Source organism: Vipera ursinii, assembly GCF_947247035.1.
Source record: "Vipera ursinii genome assembly, chromosome: Z".
In the NCBI taxonomy this organism is placed as follows: Eukaryota; Metazoa; Chordata; class Lepidosauria; order Squamata; family Viperidae; genus Vipera; species Vipera ursinii.
In genome coordinates this window covers 125,289,452-125,309,040 of record NC_139517.1, presented here as the reverse complement: position 1 = coordinate 125,309,040, position 19,589 = coordinate 125,289,452, and the positions used below count along the sequence as shown (strand labels likewise).

The 19,589-nt window shown below is 43.6% G+C and overlaps 1 protein-coding gene across 1 annotated transcript in view; it reads right to left on the bottom strand.

The window, feature by feature from the left end:
• The window catches only part of VILL (villin like), a 68,976-nt gene that overhangs the window by 18,717 nt on the left and 30,670 nt on the right, over positions 1 to 19,589 (bottom strand). Inside the window, exons 6-16 of the mRNA XM_083376980.1 lie at positions 17,769 to 17,879; positions 14,937 to 15,136; positions 14,097 to 14,175; positions 12,942 to 13,040; positions 10,760 to 10,913; positions 9,496 to 9,596; positions 7,082 to 7,219; positions 5,057 to 5,215; positions 4,325 to 4,504; positions 2,264 to 2,409; positions 511 to 655 (exon numbers count right to left, since the gene is read on the bottom strand). Of these exons, the coding sequence (XP_083233106.1) occupies positions 511 to 655; positions 2,264 to 2,409; positions 4,325 to 4,504; positions 5,057 to 5,215; positions 7,082 to 7,219; positions 9,496 to 9,596; positions 10,760 to 10,913; positions 12,942 to 13,040; positions 14,097 to 14,175; positions 14,937 to 15,136; positions 17,769 to 17,879 (1,512 nt within the window). The remainder of the gene's footprint in view (positions 1 to 510; positions 656 to 2,263; positions 2,410 to 4,324; positions 4,505 to 5,056; positions 5,216 to 7,081; positions 7,220 to 9,495; positions 9,597 to 10,759; positions 10,914 to 12,941; positions 13,041 to 14,096; positions 14,176 to 14,936; positions 15,137 to 17,768; positions 17,880 to 19,589) is intronic.

The window sequence follows — 19,589 nt, the reverse complement described above, 5'->3', positions numbered from 1 at the left end:
AATTTTTTTCCAATTATTTTTCTTCGACTCTGGCATCTCCTGGTACAGTGATATCAATCAACTGTACACTTTGGTTAATCATCATCATCATCATCAACAACAACAACGAGAAAGAACTGGAGAAGATAACAAAATACAAAGACCTACAAATAGAAATAGAAAGACTGTGGCAAGGGTAGTAGTACCAATAGTAATAGGCGCCTTGGGTGCAATCCCAAAACAACTGGAGCACCACTTGAACACCCTCATCGGCATTGACAAATTCGCCATTAGTCAATTGCAAAAGGCGGCCTTACTAGGGACTGCTTCCATCCTGCGGCGATATCTGTAATACCATCCAACATCCACATCTGCCTATCCCAGGTCCTTGGTAAGGACTCGATAGGTAGACAAAAATGCCAAATCCAGTCTGAACATCTGGCTGACTGTGCGATGATCAATAATCATCATTATTATGTCTGTGAGGAGCAGCATGCATGCAGGTTCAAAGGTCACCCATCTCTCACTGACCTCTTCCCAAGTGTCCAGTAGCATGACGTCTTCTTCATCCAGGTCATCCTGGCCAAAATCCACTATTTCAGTCATGATGAATCGCCCGGTCTGATTGGAGCATTCAAACAAGCGAGACTGATAATGAGGGACGCGTTCCTGGAACCTTTCACATCGCAGAGTTGGGATGGAGAAAAGAGAGAGGTGAAACAAATTTATTTCCATTCTCTGTGCTAGAACAGACTCTTGCAAGAAAAGGAAGTAAGTCAGATTCTTCTGATTAACGATGCTCATAGAGATTCCTTTTTAATGACTGGTTGTCCTCATAGAGAAGAGAAGAGCAACAAAGATGATCAGGGGACTGGAGGCTAAAACATACAAGGAACGGTTGCTGGAATTGGGTATGTGTAGTTTAACGAAGAGAAGGAGGTGACGTGATAGCCATGTTCCAGTATCTCAGGGGCTGCTCCAAAGAAGAGGGAGTCAAGCTATTCTCCAAAGCCCCTGAAGGCAGGACAAGGAGCAATGGATGGAAACTAATCAAGGAGAGAAGCAACCTGGAACTAAGGAGAAACTTCCTGACAGTGAGGACAATTAACCAGTGGAACCACCTGCCTCCAGAGGTGGTGAATGCTCCAACACTGGAAGTTTTTAAGAAGAGACTGGACAGCCAGTTGTCTAACTGAGCAAGGGATTGGATTAGATGACATGGTATAGGTCCTTCCAACATCATCATCATCATCATCATCATCACCATCATCATCATCATCAAGATTTATTCCATGGAGCTTCCAACAAAGGCAATATAGAGGTCCTCCACTTAACAAAGTACAATCGGGAGCAGAATTTCCATGGCTAAACAAGAGGGTTGTTACTTGACATTTTTGCCACAGTTGTTAAGCAAATCACTGCAGTCACTAAGTTAATCATATGGTCGTTAAGCAAACCCAGCTTCTCCCCCATTGAATTTGGTTGTCAGAAGCTGTCTGGGAAGGTCACAATCAGTGATCACCTGACCCTGGGCCATTGCAACTGTCACAAACACATCCTGGTGGCCAAGCTCCCAAATTCTGATCATGTGACCATGGGGATGCTGCAATGGTCGTAAGTGTGAGGACCAGTCATAAGTCACTTCTTTCAGTGCAAGTCTCAAGGATCCCATAGCCAGAAGGCCAGATGGAGGAGGAGGAGGAGGAGGAGAAAATGAGAAAGGAAGAAGAAGATGAAGAGGAGGAGAAAAGGAGAAGAACAACAGTTGGAGGAGGAGGATGGAGAACAGGAAGAAAGTGAAGAAGAGGGAGAAGGAGAGGAGGAGGGGGAGGAGGATGGAGAAGAAGGAGAAGGAAGGGGAGGAGAAAAGAAGAAGGTGAAGAAGAAAGAGAAGGAGGAGGAAGAGAAGGATGGAGAAAAGGAGAAGAAGGAGAAGGAGAAGGAGGAGAAAAGGAAAAGGTGAAGAAGAAAGAGAAGGAGGAGGAAGAAGGATGGAGAAAAGAAGAAGGAGAATGTGAAGGAGAAGGAGGAGAAAAGGAAAAGGTGAAGAAGAAAGAGAGGGAGGAGGAAGACAAGGATGGAGAGGAGGAGGAGGAGGAGGAGGAGAAGAAGAAGAAGAAGAAGAAGAAGAAGAAGAAGAAGAAGAAGAAGAAGAAGAAGAAGAAGAAGAAGAAGAAGAGGAGGAGGAGGAGGAGGAGGAGGAGGAGGAGGAGGGGGAGGAGGGGGAGGAGGAGGAGGAGGAGGAGAAGGAGGAACCTGATTTAACAAGTCCAGTTGATCTTACCTCTTGTCACTAGCATAGGGAGCTTTGCCTCCAAGGGCAACCCAAAATTCAGCTGGTTCCTGCCCCTCCAGAATGGTCTGTTTGTCCCACTTGGAGATGACATCAGCCACAGTCTTTGCCATTTCTCGCTCATCCCCACTGCATCCCTAACAGAAAACCCAGGTCAAGGTGGATTCAGTCACTGCACCATCTTCCCGGAGCGCCTAATCCTTCAAGGCAGACATGTCAAACACAAGGCCCGGGGGCCGGATCCAGCCCGCGAAGTGGTTTCATGCGGCCCGCGAAGCCATCTTGGAAACAGTGAGGGAACGGCCCTCACTGCCTTGGCCCTGGCCCAGAGACCCTCCTTCTGCCAGAGACCCTCAGATCTGTCCCACTCCTGCCCGGGCCCCCATAGGCACCCTTGATGCGAACGATGTAGAGCTGGCCACGCCCACCCAGTAGGCCATACGCGCTCTAGCCACGCCCACCCAGTAGGCCACGCCCACCCTGGCCACACCCACCCGACCCCCTGACCTGAGAAACATGGAGCACCAGCTTTGGCTGTTCAGTTGAGCATTCTCGGAAGCACTGTGGTGCTCTACTAAACTCTGGAAATTTCCTGGAGTACAGACTTCAACTCCCAGAATTCTACAGCCAATATGACCATTGATGAGAATTCTGGGAGTTGAAGTCCACATTCCTGGAAATTCCCACAGTTGGGAAACACTGGAATAGCATATTTGTCTTGGGTTAAGAGGGAATTGTCTTGAACTCAGAGGAGCGAAGTATGCTAAAAAACTACCTTGCTTTGGTCAAGGAACTGATATGAAATAAGGTAGTCCTTGACTTATGACTATAATTGAACCCAAAAAGAGCCTTGGTGGAGCAGTGGGCTAATGCCTCCTTAAGTCACACCAGCTGCCTGCAATTAGTGCAGGTTCGAGTCCCACCAGGCTCAAGGTTGACTCAGCCTTCCATCCTTCCGAGGTAGGTAAAATGAGGACCCAGATTGTTGGGGGCAATTAAGCTGACTTTGTAATAATGCCGCTTGGGGTGTGTGTGAAAGCCCTAACAAGCAGGCATATCCATAGAATGAAGGCTACTGCTAAGTTTGTAAAGCTGCCCTGAGTCTTCGGAGAAGGGCGGGATATAAATGGAATTAAAATAAAAAAAATAAAAAATAAAAAAAATGTCTGCTGCTAAGTGAGACAGCTGTTAGGTTTTGCCCCAGTTTACAACCACAGTTGTACTTAAGTGAATCACTGCAGTTGTTAAGTTAATAACAGGGTTGTTAAATGAATCTGGCTTCCCCATTGAGCTTGCTTGTCAGAAGGTCGCAAAATGGGATCACGTGATCCTGGGACACTGCAACCATCATACACATGAGTCAGTGGCCCAGCGTCTGAATTTTAATCACACAGCGATTGGGATGCTGCAGTGACTGTAAGTGTGAAAACAAAACATAGGAAACTTTTTCCAGTGCCATTATAACTTTGAATGTCATTAAACAAACTGTTGTAAATCGAGGTCCTCAGGCATCTAGATACTCCTTCGCAGAATGCTCATTGCAATCAGAAAGCTAGTGGTCATAAGCCAGGTACCTTGAAAAACTAATTTTCCATACCCACACATGTTTCTGATGTTTTTCAGCGGGACAGGTACAAATATCTTCATATTTACTGGAAGCCAAACAAGATCCAGTAATGAGATCAATAAACCCACAGCATTGTCAACTTTAATAATTATATGTTTGATAGATACACAGCCTGCTGGAACTAATATCACGCTGAAAAAAGAGTAATTCATTTTTAAAAATCTGTCCATGGGGGGGGGGGAAAAGATATCTCTAGAGCAGGGGTCTCCAACCCCCAGGCTGTGGACCAGTACCGGGCCGTGGCATGCCAGCAACTGGTCTGCACAAACAAGCAAAGCCCCATCGGTGGGATGCAGGCAGCATACAAAACCACACACCCTCCAGTCCACGGAAAAACCTCTCTCCACGGAACCGGTCCCTGGTGCCCAAACGTTTGGGGACCTCTGCTCTAGGGAATGCAGGTGGAACACTGTTCATCCATTTACCTTTCCACACCAGAGGTAACACACTTGGTTGGTCTTGAGAACGAAGACATCGTTCGAATTAAGAGAAGATGCTCGGGCCGGGACTTCCACCGTTTTGGTGTTGAATTCATCGGTACCCCTCACTTGGAAGAGCTGAATGGCTGGTTCAGGTCCCGTCTTCTGACCATGACTGATGCCTCCCTAGAAAAGTCAGCCAGATGGTGAAACAGGGTCACCCAGAACCAAACATAACTCAGGACCAAAGAGATGGATGCTGTAATGGATTCTTTCCAGATGCCTTTTCCCAGGAAATGGGATTGTAGTAGATCAGAGGTGGGGAACTATGGCCCCTTTATGACTTGTGGACCTGAATTCCCAGAATTCCCATGCAGGCTCAGGTATTCTGGGAGTTGAAGCCCATAAGTCATAAAAGGGCCATAGTTCCCCACCTCTGTGATGAATTCCACCCTGCAGGGCAAATGAGATCCACAACAGAGAACATTCTGATCAACATCTGCACAGCTTCAAGCCAGAATTTTGAGGAATACTGGTATCACCAATATTAATAAGCTGTTTCTTCCTATCCAATAAAGCAAGCAAGGTTAGTCACTCTTTTCACAACAACAAAACAGCATCTGTGTAATGCCAGGATAAACCATCCAGATGTTCTGGGCAACACAGTCCACCTGAGATGAAAAGAGAAGCAAAGAAAAATCTTCTATAACATGAAGGTCTTGCAAAGACCGTTTGTACCTCATAAATGATCAAATTTCCCTTGAAGATAGCGAGGAAATGTCGGGGTTCCTTCCCCATTGTCACTCGAACCTGGACTGGCTCATCCCCATATTTTTTGTCCAGCTCCACAGCATTGAAAGCACAAGCCGTAATTTCGTCCACTGAAGCGTGGCGCCCCTAGGGAGGAAGAGATGAAATTGGTGTGCTCCTTTCCAAGATCCAAAGTGAGTAGCAAAAATGGTCAGTTGTCCGAAGGAACATATAGAAGAGAGCTCTGCTGAATCAGGCCATTATTGACCAGCATTTAATTTCTCCATCTAGATATTACTCGGTTGCTCCTATAGAGAAGACCTTTGGTCCTTCAAACCAAGGAAGACCTACCTCTTTCCCCCTATTGGTCCTTTTTAACAGGCTGCCCCAAACTGGAGATAAGAAAACTCTTCGAAATTCATAAACCTGACTTCTCCAAATACAGTATACCTGATTGTCCTTTAAAGTCATCACTTTAGAGAACATCAACATATCGTAAGGTCTACAAATTAATTATGTGCTGCATGAAGAAAAACAGGTTGTCCTCAACTTAGGGTCATTTACTTAATGACTATTTGGAGTTACAACATCAAAAAGTGATTTACAACCAATCTTCATAGTTATGACTGTTATACTACCTCTGTGGTCCTGTGCTATAGGAGGAGTGGCAAAGCATTGGGGAAGGAGTCAAAAGAGGAATCAGCCTAGCATCTCTATGTTGCCACAAATGGACCAAACCTTTTGAATTCTGTTAACCCTTTTTTAGTGCTAAAATAGTGCTCATTATTTGTTGACTATATTCTAGTGCATAGGCTTGAGCAATCTATCAGTTTAATTGGAACTTAATGTGTGGCCCTGGTCTTTTGCACCTGACATATGATCATGATTTGGGCAGTTGGCAATCGACTCATATTTATGCTGTGATCATGGTTTGTGACCTCCACCGCTGGCTTCCAACGAGCAAAGTCAATGGGGGGAGCCAGATTTGCTTAACAACTGTGTAATTTGCTCAATGACTGCAGTGATTTGCTTAACAACCACAGTAATAATTGAGTTTGGTCATGTGATGATATGGGTAACAACCACATCACTTAACAGTTGAAAATCTGGTCCCAATTGTGGTGTAAAATGAGGATTGCTTTGTATTTATTTGCCTCTTCTAAATCTCTTTTCAACAAGAACTTGAGGATAGCCTTGCTGGTTCAGACCAAGTCATTCCTACTCCAACGTGTCTATGGAGATTCTCAATCAACCAGGTCATGAGTATCCCAAAGGTGTTTTTCCTGGGATACATTTCACTTCTCATCCAAGTTCAGAAGCAGCTTCTTGGACGAGAAGAGAAACATTTTCAAGGAAAAACAAAGCCCAGTTGTCTTTCTTTGGGGCAATATGAGAATATTTTGTTTCTCATAGTGGCTATCCAGATGCCTCTGAGATGCTGGGAGATAGGAAATGAAAATAGACATCTCCTCCCTACACACTGGCATCTGAAGGCAGGTTACCCTTGACTTGGAGGTATTATGGAGTCTTCAACACTCATAGACCTCAACAGACCTGTCTGTCATGAATGTATCAATTCTCATCTGATCGTTAGCCATATCTTGAGATCATGGACTCCCTGGATAGATTTTGAATTTTCTTTTGTCTATTCTCAATCTCTCCCCAAAGTCAATGTATCACACACACACACACACACACACTTGTGGGGTTTCAAAAGAGAAAGGAAAGCTTCACTTTGTACTGTTCATTCAAGCCATGCATGACTGAGCAAAGAAAGAAGCATGGATTTATTTCGGCAAGGAGAAGATAATTATGGTATCTTCTTGGTATCAAGAATTAGCCAATTTGATTCTACCCGTGCCTTGGGTCCTTTGATCTCAGGCTTAAGCTGTTCCTAAGAGTGGTAACCATCTAAAAAAATAGGAGACTAACAAATCACTGGGCTAGCCTAGAACCCTTCTACCACTGAGGTTACCCAACAATCACAACTGTTGAATGATATTTTGCACTCACCTGCCACATGTAGATAATGTAATGAGGTCGGCCCGACTTTGTGTAGGTGTACAAGACAAGGTAACAGTCACCACTATAAAACTGGCCATAGGTTTTGGGATTAACTGGAACCATCTCCCGATTCTCAATCCGCCATACCTGAAAAGAACCCCAGATGAAGCATTTACAAAACATGAGCCAGTTTGGTTTGGTGGTTAGGACACCAGTTTAGGAACTAAGAGACTGAGTTCTAGTGCCATCTTAGCCATGAAAGCTGGCTGGGTGACTTTGGGACTGGTGACTGGAATTAAGGAGAACCTGCCTAACAGTGAGGATAATTAACCAGTGGAACAGCTTGCCACCAGAAATCATGGGCGCTCCATCACTGGAGGTTTTTAAGAAGAGACTGGACAGTCACTTGTCTGAAATGGTATACAGTCTCCTGCTTGAGGAGGGGGGTTGAGAAGACCGCCAAGGTCCCTTCCAGCCCTGTTCTGATACTGATTCTGATTCAGGGCCAATTATCAGGAGATTATATGTTCTAGTCCCGCTTTAGGCATGAAAACCAGCTGGGTGACTTTGAACCAATCACCAGGAGACGGTATAGTCTGGTCCCGCCTTAGGCATGAAAGCCAGCTCAGTGACTTTGAACCAATCACCAGGAGAGGGTATGTTCTAGTCCCGCCTTAGGCATGAAAGCCAGCTGGGCAACTTTGGACTAGTTTCTGTTTTTCAGGCCAGCCTGGGGGTGGGGAACCTTGGCCCTTTTATGACTCGTGGACTTCAACTCCCAGAATTCCTGAGCCAGCCATGCTGAGGGAAAAGGGAGAGGTTTCCAAGCTGAGTCGTGCTGGCTCAGGAATTCTGGGAGTTGAAGTCCATAAGTCATAAAAGAGCCAAGGCTGCCTACTCCTGGCCCAACCCATTGGAAGTCAAAGACTAGGTGAGGTGTAATACGTCCGAATTTGTAATGGTATGTGCGAATGTCCTTGGGAGAACCACAGATGAACAACCAGCATGTAAAATTGTCTCACCGAAGGAGCGGAGCCATGGGAAACATTCCTCCCTATTTTTCCAAAGAATAAAAGGAAAGGAAGGGGGAACCAGCATAATTACCAAGTATAGGTAATCCTCGACATACAACCACAATATGGAACCTTGCTAAGCAAAATGGTCATTAACTGAGCTTTGTCCGTTTCATCTTTCTTGCCGCAGTTGTTAAGTGAATCACTGCTGTTGTTAAGTTAGTAAGGTGGTTGTTAAGTGAATCTGGCTTCCTCATTGACTTTGCTTGTCAGAAGGTCGCAAAAGAGGATCACGTGACCCCGGGACACTGCGACCGTCATAAATATCAGTCACTTGCCAGGCGCCTGAATTTTGATGACGTGACCACGTGGATGCTGAAAGGGTCGTAAGTGTGAAAAACGGTCATGAGCCACTTTTTTCAGTGCTGTTATAACTTGAAACAGTCATTGAATAAATGGTTGTAACAGAATAACGCAATTACAGAATAACAGAGTTGGAAGGGATCTTGGAGGTCATCTAGTCCAACCCCTGCTCAGGCAGAAGATCCTAGTAGCTGTCCAGTCTCTTCTTAAAAACTTCCAGTGTTGGAGCATTCACCGCTTCTGGAGGCAGGTTGTTCCACTAGTTAATTGTTCTAACAGTCAGGAAGTTTCTCCTTAGTTCCAGGTTGCTTCTCTCCTTGGTTAGTTTCCATCCGTTGCTTCTTGTCTTGCCTTATAAGAAGGCCTTCTTGTACATGGGAAAGCAAAAAAGCTCTTACCCCACTCCCAACTGCACTAGCCCTGGTAAATCTCCCTGAGGGAGGCATTCTGGTGTTGACCTCTTGCAAGCAAAAACACTTTCTAGATGCTCAGAAGATGAGTGTTCCCAGAAGACCATCTTGGATGAAGGCCAAGTGGAAGGATGTTGAAGGTGGGAAGAACCAGGAGAGCAGCTGCTAGGCTGATTATATTTGACCTGTGCAGAACATGCCAGAGGTTAGACTTCCCAGACTCAGGGAAGATATCCTGTGGGCCAGCCTGTCTAGCAAACTCCCTTCCATGTAGTCCTCAACTTACAACAGCCTGTTTAGTAACTGTTCATTTAGTGACTTGCACATTGAAAAATGGGATTTATAACCACTCATAAACCATGCGGCATCTCTATGGTCGTATGATCAAATTTTGGTTGCTTGGCATCTTGCATGAATGTGTACTATGTTTCCTGCGGTCATGTGATTGCCATTTATGACCATTCCAGCTGGTTTCCGGCAAGCAAACATAGCAAGGTAAGCCACTTAAGGACAACTGCAGTGGTTCGCTTAGCAAAGGTGGCAAACAGGTCGTAAAGCCGGGCGCAACTCATTTAAGTTGCTTAACGACAGAAATTCTGGACGTAAGTTGAGGACGGCCTGTATTTAAATGTCTCACCTCAACTTTTCCAGAGGCATCATCTGGCATCCTTGCCTCAGCTGCCACTTCTGGTGTCACGTACAATTGGGTGATGTCAAATTTTGCTTGATCCACTTTGGCTGCAGGTAATACAAGAATATGCAACTCAGCAAAACAGGCCTTTGGAAAATTTTCAGCCCCTCAGAGTTTCTGCGTAGTTTTGAGGGAAGCCGAATTGTGCACGCAGATCTAGTTATGGCATCGAGTGTTACTCCATAGCCCCACTATGGAGACCAAATCAAGAAGTCAACTCTACAAGAATTTGATTTATCATTTTATTAATGTTGGCGGTGCAAATGTTTCTCAACCTTAGAGGCTTGAAGGCATGTGGACTTCAACTCCCAGAATCCCCCAGCCAGCATGTGAACGTCAGCTCCAAAAGTTCCTCAGCCAGGATGTGGACTTCAGTCTCCATAATTCCTCAGCCAGCAATGCTAGCTGCGGAATTCTGGGAGTTGAAGTCCACGTATCTTCAAGCCACAAGATGGAGGAAAACTGACCTTTACTGTAATAACAGACTCCTGCCCATCCCCCATACTCATGCGAATTAGGATGGTCTGTGCCTGAGTTGCTTGTACAGGTAGTCCTCAACTTATAACAGTTCATTTATTGACCGTTCATAGTTACAACCGCACATTGACAAGCAAAGTCAATGGGGAAAACAGACTCACTTAAAAACTAGGTGACTAACATTGCAACTGTAATGATGCACTTTAACGATTGTGACGAGGAAGGTGGTAAAATGGAGCAAAACTCACTTAACAAATGTCTCGTTTAGCTACATAAATTTTGAGCTCAATGTTGGTTGAAAGTCAAGGACTATCTCTACATAACTTTTCTTAGTTTTGGACTTAGCACGTTTCCCCCCTCGTCACTATGGTAACGTCTCTTTTCATGGTCCTCTTCCTTCGTCTCTATAGCCTCTATAAATGCCTTCTTTGGTGTTCACCTTCCTGAGTTGACTCTTTAAAAATTGGGGAACTGGCCTCCTCCTTTTTTTGTTTTTTTTCCCCCAACTTCCCAGCCTAGTCTATACTTGCGGTATTTCCTGGCCATCCCATCCCAAGATTAGTTAGTCCTGGCCCTGATTAGCTTTATCCAAGATCAGTCCAGATCGGTTAGAAGATGCTATCATTTGTTTGAGCAAAATCATTGCACTGGGAGAAAGTCCCCTTCTTTCCCCCCTGGGGATTAAAATAAATTTGGGGTGTGGAGAGAGTTAAGACTCCCCCCCCAAACTCACCAATTTTGCCAAGAGTATAGGCTTTGCCAAGGCCTTGGGTTGTGTATTTTTCTGTCCACTTCTGGAAGAGCTGTTTAAACATGGCGGATTCTGCTCCATCATTTACAACTTCTACGTTCGTAGACGCAGGGTAACCCTTGGCTTGGATGAAACCCTAGGAGGATTCCAATACACACACACACACACGAAGAGAGAGAAAGAGAGAGAGAGAGAGAGAGAGAGAGAGAGAGAGAGAGAGGGAGGGAGGGAGGGAGGGAGGGAGGGAGAGAGAGAGAGAGAGAGAGAGAGAGAGAGAGAGAGAGAGAGAGAGAGAGAGGGAGAGAAAGTGAGTTTTACCAATCCAAGTTATAGATATAGATGTAGATATAGAGATTAATATAGAGAGAGATAGAGATGGAGATGGACATAGATAGATAGATAGATAGATAGATAGATAGATAGATAGATAGATAGATAGATAGGATAGATAGGATAGATACAGTAATGATAGATAGACATGATAGAAAATAGAGATAGATAGATAGATAGATAGATAGATAGATAGATAGATAGATAGATAGATAGATAGATATGAATGGATGGATGGATGGATGGATAGATAGATAGATAGATAGATAGATAGATAGATAGATAGATGATAAATAGATAGATAGATAGATAGAGTAATGATAGATAGACAGATATGATATAAAATAGATAGATAGATAGATGATAGATAGATAGATAGATAGATAGAGTAATGATAGATAAACAGATATGATATAAAATAGATAGATAGATAGATAGATAGATAGATAGATAGATAGATAGATAGGATAGGATAGGATAGGATAGATACAGTAATAACAGACAGATATGACAGAAGATAGATAGATAGATAGAGTAATGATAGATAGACAGATATGATATAAAATAGATAGATAGATAGATAGATAGATAGATAGATAGATAGATAGATAGATAGATAGGATAGATACAGTAATAACAGACAGATATGACAGAAGATAGATAGATATATAGAGAGATGACAGATACATACACATACTCACATATATATATGTGTGTGGTGTGTGTGTAGAGAGAGAGATACAGTATATGGATGGAGAGAGAGAGAGAGAGAGAGAGAGAGAGAGAGAGAGAGAGAGAGAGAGAGAGAGAGAGAGAGAGAGAGAGAGAGAGAGAGAGAGAGAGAGAGAGAGAGAGAGAGAGAGAGGGAGGGAGAGAGAGAGAGAATATCCGTTCAGTTGTGTCCGATTCTTGGACCAGGTTTTTTTCTATATTCTGGCTGGTGTCAGCCATTATGTTGTTTAACGGCCTGGTTTCCTTTTACCACTGACTCTTCTGAACAAAATTACTTACTCCAGTAAAAACAAATATGTAAAATAAGTAAACAAATAAACAAACTACACCAGGCCCCAAAGGAAAAGTAAAATCCCACTGCAAAAAGGAACAGGGTGGGTAAAGAGGCAAAGAACAGTGTTTGCTTCTGCAGTGTAATCTTTGTGGTCCTGTTTTTGGAATTGATTGATTGCATTTACAGGCAGTCCTCGACTTACGACAGTTCGTTTAGTGACCGTTCAAAGTTACAACGGCACTGAGAAAAGTCACTTACGACCGTTTTTCACTCTTACGACCTTTCCGGCGTCCCCAGGCTCACGTGGTCAAAATTCAGATGCCTGGCAACTGGTTCATACTTGTTGCGTCCCAGGGTCGTGGGATCCCTTTTCGTGACCTTCTGACCAGCAAAGTCAGTGGGTAAGCCAGATTTATTTAACAACTGGGTTACTAACTTATCAACTTCAGTGATTCACCTAACAACTGAGGCAAGAAATGCCGTAAAATAGAGCAAATTCACTTAACGAATCTCTTAACAACAAAAGATTTGTGCTCAGTTGTGGTCATAAATCGAGGACTATCTGTATTTTCTATGCTACTTTCCACCTAACAGTCCTGCTAGGTAGGCCCCCTGGAGAGAATCATTATTTTCATCTGCAGAAATTCAAATTCAGCGCTCCATGTTACAAGCATAAAATTCTTTCCATCGCCTGCCAAACAAATCTCCGCTAATTTTACATGTCTGATTTCTACCCGTGCATTTCTGCTGATTCACACGCTAATTTTTTTTTTTTACATAGACTGTATATGAAGATATTTCTTAAGAGTATTTCAGCATATAACTTACCACTGCCCGAGTAAAAGCAGCTTTTCTTTCTTCCTTGCTGGACTCTTTTCCTCTCCAGACATAAATTTTGAAACCTCCCTGGTCTATAATGTGACAATCCTGGAGAAGGGGAAGGGGAAGAAGGAAGAAGGATGAGCCAAAGAGAAGATGGACAAAGAGAAAGAGAAGATAAACAAGGAGGAGGAGAAGTAGACAGACAAGGAGAAGAAAGAGGAGAAGGACCAGATAAACAATGTGGAGCAGGAGAAGAAGAAGATTGACAAGGAGGACAATGAGAAGCATATAGACAATGAGGAGAACATGGACAAGGAGAAGGAGAAGATAAACAAGGAGGAGGAGAAGTAGACAGAGAAGGAGAAGAAAGAGGAGAGGGACCAGATAAACAATGAGGAGCAGGAGAAGAAGAAGATTGACAAGGAGGACAATGAGAAGCATATAGACAATGAGAAGAACATGGACAAGGAGAAGGAGAAGATAAACAAAGAGGAGGAGGAGGAGGAGGAGGAGATAGACAAGGAGAAGAAAGAGGAGAAGATAGATGAAGAGGAGAAGGAGAAGATAGACAAGGAAGACAAGAAGAAGATAGACAAGGGGGAGAAGAAGAAGATTGATCAGGAGGACAAGAGAAGGAGGTAGACAATGAGGAGAAGAAGAAGAAGATAGACAAGGAGAAGGAGAAGAAGATTGACAAGGAGAAGGAGATAGACAAGGAGAAGGAGAAGATAGACATGGAGGAAGAGAAGATTGAGATGGAGGACAAGGAGGACAGTTGATAGACAATAAGGAGAAGGAGAAGAAGATAGACGAGGAAGAGAAGGAGAAGAAGGAGAAGAAGAAGATAGACAAGGAGAACAAGGAGAAGGAGATAGACAAGCAGAAGAAGATAGACATGGAGGAGGAGAAGATTAAGATGGAGGACAAGGAGGACAGTTGATAGACAATAAGGAGGAGAAGAAGATAGACAAGGAAGAGAAGGAGAAGAAGGAGAAGAAGATAGGGGGAAAGAGAAGGAGAAGGGGAAGGGGAAGGGAAGAAAAATAACACAGGATTTCAACCAAAGATTACCAGATCAGAATGGATCTATTTTACATTGAGATGTCTCTGTTGTGGGGCACCCAAACCAAACAATATCACCTCAGGGGGTGCATATCTTACCTCATGACTCAGGAGGTCCTGGGTGAGGGGCCGGGTTGCAATTTCTTGAACCACAAGATCTTTGCCATTTTCATATACACTGTAGGCAGAAGTGGGTAATGTAATTTTTTTAAAAAAAAGAATATCTTTTCTGAGTTTATGTCTACCTCACCATGGGCTTTTGCCATTTTAAGGAGCAATCAATCAATCAGAATAGAGCTGGGAGGGACCTTGGAGGTCTTCTAGTCCAATCCCTCCCCTTCTCAAGCAGCAGATCCTATAAAATTTGAGACAAGTGTCTGTAAGTCTCTTCTTACAAACCTCCAGTGATGAAGCACCCACAATTTCTAGAGGTGTTCCACTCACAGAAAGTAGAGGAGGTCAAGCTTTTCTCCAAGGCACCAGAAGGAGGACAAGAAGAAATGGATGGAAACTGACCAAAGAGAGAAGCAACCTTGAATTAAGGAGAAACTTCCTAACAGTGAGGACAATTAACCAGTGGAACAGCTTGCCACCAGAAGTTGTGGGTCCTTCATCACTGGAAGCTTTTAAGAAGAGACTGGACAGTCACCTGTCTGAAATGGTAGGGTCTCCTGCTTGACCAGGGGGTTGGACTAGAAGACCTCCAAAGTCCCTTCCAGCTCAATTCGGATTCACTGATTCACTGGTTAACTGTCCTCACCATTAAGAAGTTTCTCCTTAATTCCAGGTTGCTTCTCTCCTTGATTAGTTTCCATCCGTTGCTTCTTGTCCTGCCTTCAGGTGCTTTGGAGAATAGCTTGACTACCTCTTCTTTGGGCCAGCCCCTCAAATGCGGGAATAAAAACGAAACTTTCCCATTTGTGAACCACGTGAACTTACTGGTAAAGACGGACATTGGCTTTCTGATGTTCGTCTGCTTTTTCGTCCGTTAACGGTTCTCTGATCTCCTGGGTCCTCTCCCCCAGCGTCGCCTTCATGATCTGCATAAGCTCCGGGCAATCTTTCTCATTGTCAATGATGGCAATTTGGGCACGGCCACCTCTCTCGCCATCCCGGATGCTTCGCGCCAAGATCATGCCCTGGTCAACAGTGATCAGACCAAACAATGCAAACCACAAGCCATGCAGCCTGACTGCTAGTTATAACCATTCATTTAGGGACTGTCCAAAGTTATAATGGTCCTGAAAAAAGGGACTTATGGCCGTTTTTCACATTTACAACCGTTGCAGCATCCCCATGGTCACGTGATCAGAATTCAGAGGCTGGGCAACTGCGTCGTATTTATGATGGTTGCCGTGTCCTGGGTTTCTGTGAGCTCCTTTTGCCACCTTCTGACAAGCAAAGTCGACAGGGAAGCCCAGATTTGCTTAATAACCAGGTTATTAACTTCGTAACTGCAGTGATTCACTCAACTGTGGCAAGAAAGGTCGTAAAATGGGGCAAAAACTCACTTAACGACACTATTACTTAGCAACAGAAATTTTAACTGTTGAGACAGTGCCGCCGTTATAAATATGAAGATTTCTGCTGCTATTCTTGGACAGCGATTTTTTCTGAAATGGTATAGGGTTTCCTGCCTGAGCAAGGGGTTGGACTAGATGACCTCCAAGGTCCCTTCCAACATCATCATCATCATCATCATCATCATCATCATCATCATCATTATTATTATTATTATTATTATTATTATTATTATTATTGTCGGTTGCCAAACATCTGAATTTTAATCATGTAACCATGAGGATGCTACAATGGCTGGGTCTCTAAATATGGTGATAAGTCACTTTTTTCCATGCTGTTATAACTTTGAACAGTCACTAAATGAACGGTGATCAGCCGAGGATTAACCATATAGCCACCCACCTCACAAAACAATGGCTCCGGGAGTCCTACAGGTAGTCTCAATTTACGACCATGGTGGCGCCTATACTTTATAATTGTAACAGTTGTGAAACCTGACCGATCCGATTTTATTACATTTTTTTATTTATTTTATTTTTATTTATTTTTATTTTAACCCACTGCTCCACCAAGGCTCCTTTATTTATTTTATTTATTTTATTTATTTATTTAAATTCCATTTATATCCCGCCCTTCTCCGAAGACTCAGGGCGGCTTACAAAGCTTAGCAGTAGCCTTCATTCTATGGATATGCCTGCTTATTAGGGCTTTCACACACACCCCAAGCGGCATTATTACAAAGTCAGCTTAACTGCCCCCAACAATCTGGGTCCTCATTTTACCTACCTCGGAAGGATGGGAGGCTGAGTCAACCTTGAGCCTGGTGGGATGCGAACTTGCATTAATTGCAGGCAGCTGGTGTTACTTTAAGGAGGCATTAGCCCACTGCTCCACCAAGGCTCTTACAGTGACTGTTAAGTGAACATGGCGGTCATAAGCGTAAATCCCACAGTTGCTAAGCAAATCCATTGTTCATTATGGCGTAGTTTTTCCCAAAACTGGAAGAAGGGGCTGGTTTCCACAAAACTGTCGTAAAATGCAGTCATGTGTCCACGTGACACTGCAAACAGTGATCAGTGTGGCCAAGTTGCCAAGCACCCAAAGTGCAGTCATGTGACTGCAAGTATAGTCACGTGACTGCTGCCATCTGAACTTCAGATTTGCATTGTAAGTCCCATTTTTCAGGTCAGTCATAATTTCAAACTGTTGTTAAGCGACCAGTTGCATGTTGAGGACTGCCTGCAGAACTTTAAAGTCCCACAATTAAAAGTTCACAACTTCACCTCACACACACACACCAATGTTCTTGACCCCAACCTGGTTCAATTTGCAGATTTCAAACACATCAATTGAACCTTGGCGTTCATCAGTGAGGAGGAGGAGGAGGAGGAGGAGGAGGAGGAGGAGGAGGAGGAGGAGGAGGAGGAGGAGGAGGAGGAGGAGGACAATGACGACGACAACGACGATGACTGTGGGGTCCTTGGTGCTTTCTGAGCTTGGTTGTTTCCTAGCAGACGTCTCATGACCCAAGTAGGTAACATCATCAGTGCTAGAAGGGAGGGGGGGGGTTTCTCTCAGTTTATATTCAGGACAGAGCAAGTAACTAGAATATAAATTGAGAGCATATTCCTTACTAGCACTGGTGTTACTTAGTTTGGGTAACGAAACGTCTGCAAGAAAACAACCAAGCATCAAGGACTCCTCATTTCAACTCTGAAATGTAAATATTCTCCTTTAAAGAGCTACCGTCTATAATCCTCCATCAATGAAGGTCTGCAATCATTCTCAAGAGCAGGGATGGGCGACTATTCCGTTTCATGATCTGTGGACTTCAATTCCCAGAATTCCTCAGCCAGCCACCCCCTTCTCACCCCTTTCATGGAGCCTTCCGGCATTTTCTAAATTCATGGCCATCGTCAACTGCACAAATGTTTCTTTTACACAGTGCAGCACTCAGTACCATGAGATATAATGCTGGCTACTAGCTTTGTTGGCTTAAAAAAAAAAGGTTGGACCCATTCAGAGAGGTCCTGAGAAGGACCCATGGTTCTTAGCCTTGATGGTAGTGGAACCCCTCCGAAGACCATTTTCTGGGAGACTTGTTGGCTTTTACGGGCAGTTGGTGGTCCATCATAACAACAGATGGCTGGACTAGATCTAGCAGACTAGTTTCCTGCTTATGTTCTTATAAGTTTGGTTAGTATTTTAAGTCTCCAAAACTACATCAAAATATTATTTTCCATGACTGACCTTCGATTTTTCAGCAACGTTACAGAAAGGTCCGTTCCACTGGATCAAGACTTTACCAAGATCCATCAGAAAGACGTCACCTTTGTTGAAACTGTCCCAAGAAAGATCAACCTGTTTGGAGACAAAAGAAAAATGCTTATCAATCCACCAGGGAAGAGTTTGGCACAGGTAGTCCTCGACTTACAACCACAACTGAGTCCAAAATTTATGAGGCAGACGTTAAGTGAGTTTTGCCCCATTTAATGACCTTTCTTGCCCCAGTTCTTAAGTGAATCACTACAGTTGTTAAGTTAGTAACAGGGCTGTTAAGTGAATCTGGCTTCCCCCATTGACTTTGTTTCTCAGAAAGTCGCAAAAGGGGATCACGTGATCCCGGGACACTGCAACTGTCATTAGTAGGAGTCAGTTGCCAACTATCTGAATTTGGATCGTGTGAATTGCTGTAGAAAATAAGGAAGATGACTTTGGTATAGAGAAGCCAGTTCTGTTACCAAAGTGGCAAGAATAAAAACAGGGTGTCGAGAATGAAACTTCAGCAGCTACGTGCCTCTTCGTTTCAACTTGTCATTAGAGAAAGGGAGGAGGGAAGGTAATGTTTTAGAATGGATTATATGGAGAAACGAAACTTCTACAATTCTGCTGAGGATGGTGAGAGCCTGAAACCTTTCCAAGGACACCGCAGCAGGTGCGGAGAGGAAGCAGATGGTTCCCATAACAAAGTGAAATTGTTTACATGGAGTACGTGGGAGGTTGGGGGTTTGGCTGGAAAAATTATTGTTTATGTCAAGGTATTGATTTAACAGCTTATGTAATGTAAGATGTAATGATGGGAATGACTCAGCAGGGTCTGTGCCTCTTTAAGAGCCTTTGTATAAAGGGAAGGCTCCACTGATATGTTCTCTCTCTTCCGTTTCCTGCTGTAACTCTGGTTTGTTGGATCCTGCTGTATTAGCACGTGTACTATATATATATTGTTCCTGGTGTATGATATTGTAGATAGTGTAAGATAAACCACCATTTACTATAGACCACTGTTTACTGTGTTTACTCCTGGGTTATCTCACGCAATAAGACTGTGCACACTCTGACAGTTTAATACTATGAACTGGTGTCTGGGAACCTCAGAGTTAGTTTTGCTTCCACATTACTATGCCATGTATTCAATAAAGAGTAAGATTTTCAGAAACGAAATGAACCTTGAGTTTGGTTGACTTCTCGAGCTGGATGTTGACACATGGGTTATGTCCAAGCAAGCAGAAAGTATGTGTAAGTAGGTCAGACAGATACCTTCCTCATTCACAAGAGTACAGGTAGTCCTCAGGTTACAATCCCAACTGAGCCCATAATTTATGTTGCTAAGTGAGACATTTGTTAAGTGAACCTTGCCCCATTTTATGACCTGTCTCAGCAGAGATGTTAAGTGAATCATTGCAGTTGTTAAGTTAGGAACACAGTTGTTAAGTGAATCTGGCTTCCCCCATTGACTTTGCTTGTCAGAAGGTCACAAAAGGTGATCCGGGACACTGTGACCGTCATAAATATGAGCCAATTGCCAAGCGGTTGGATTTTGATCATGTGAGTATGGAGATGCTTTTTTTCAGCGCTGTTGTAACTTCAAATGGTCACTAAACGAATTGTTGTAAGTCGAGGACTGTATAGGAAGGAGAGGAGGCAATACAGCAAAATCAGACTTGATTCTGTAACAGTTAGTTCTCAACTTACAACCATTCATTTAAGTGACTGTTCAAAACGACAATAACACTCAGAAACGTGACTTATGACCGTCACTGCATGGTCATGTGATCGAAGTTCAAATGCTGG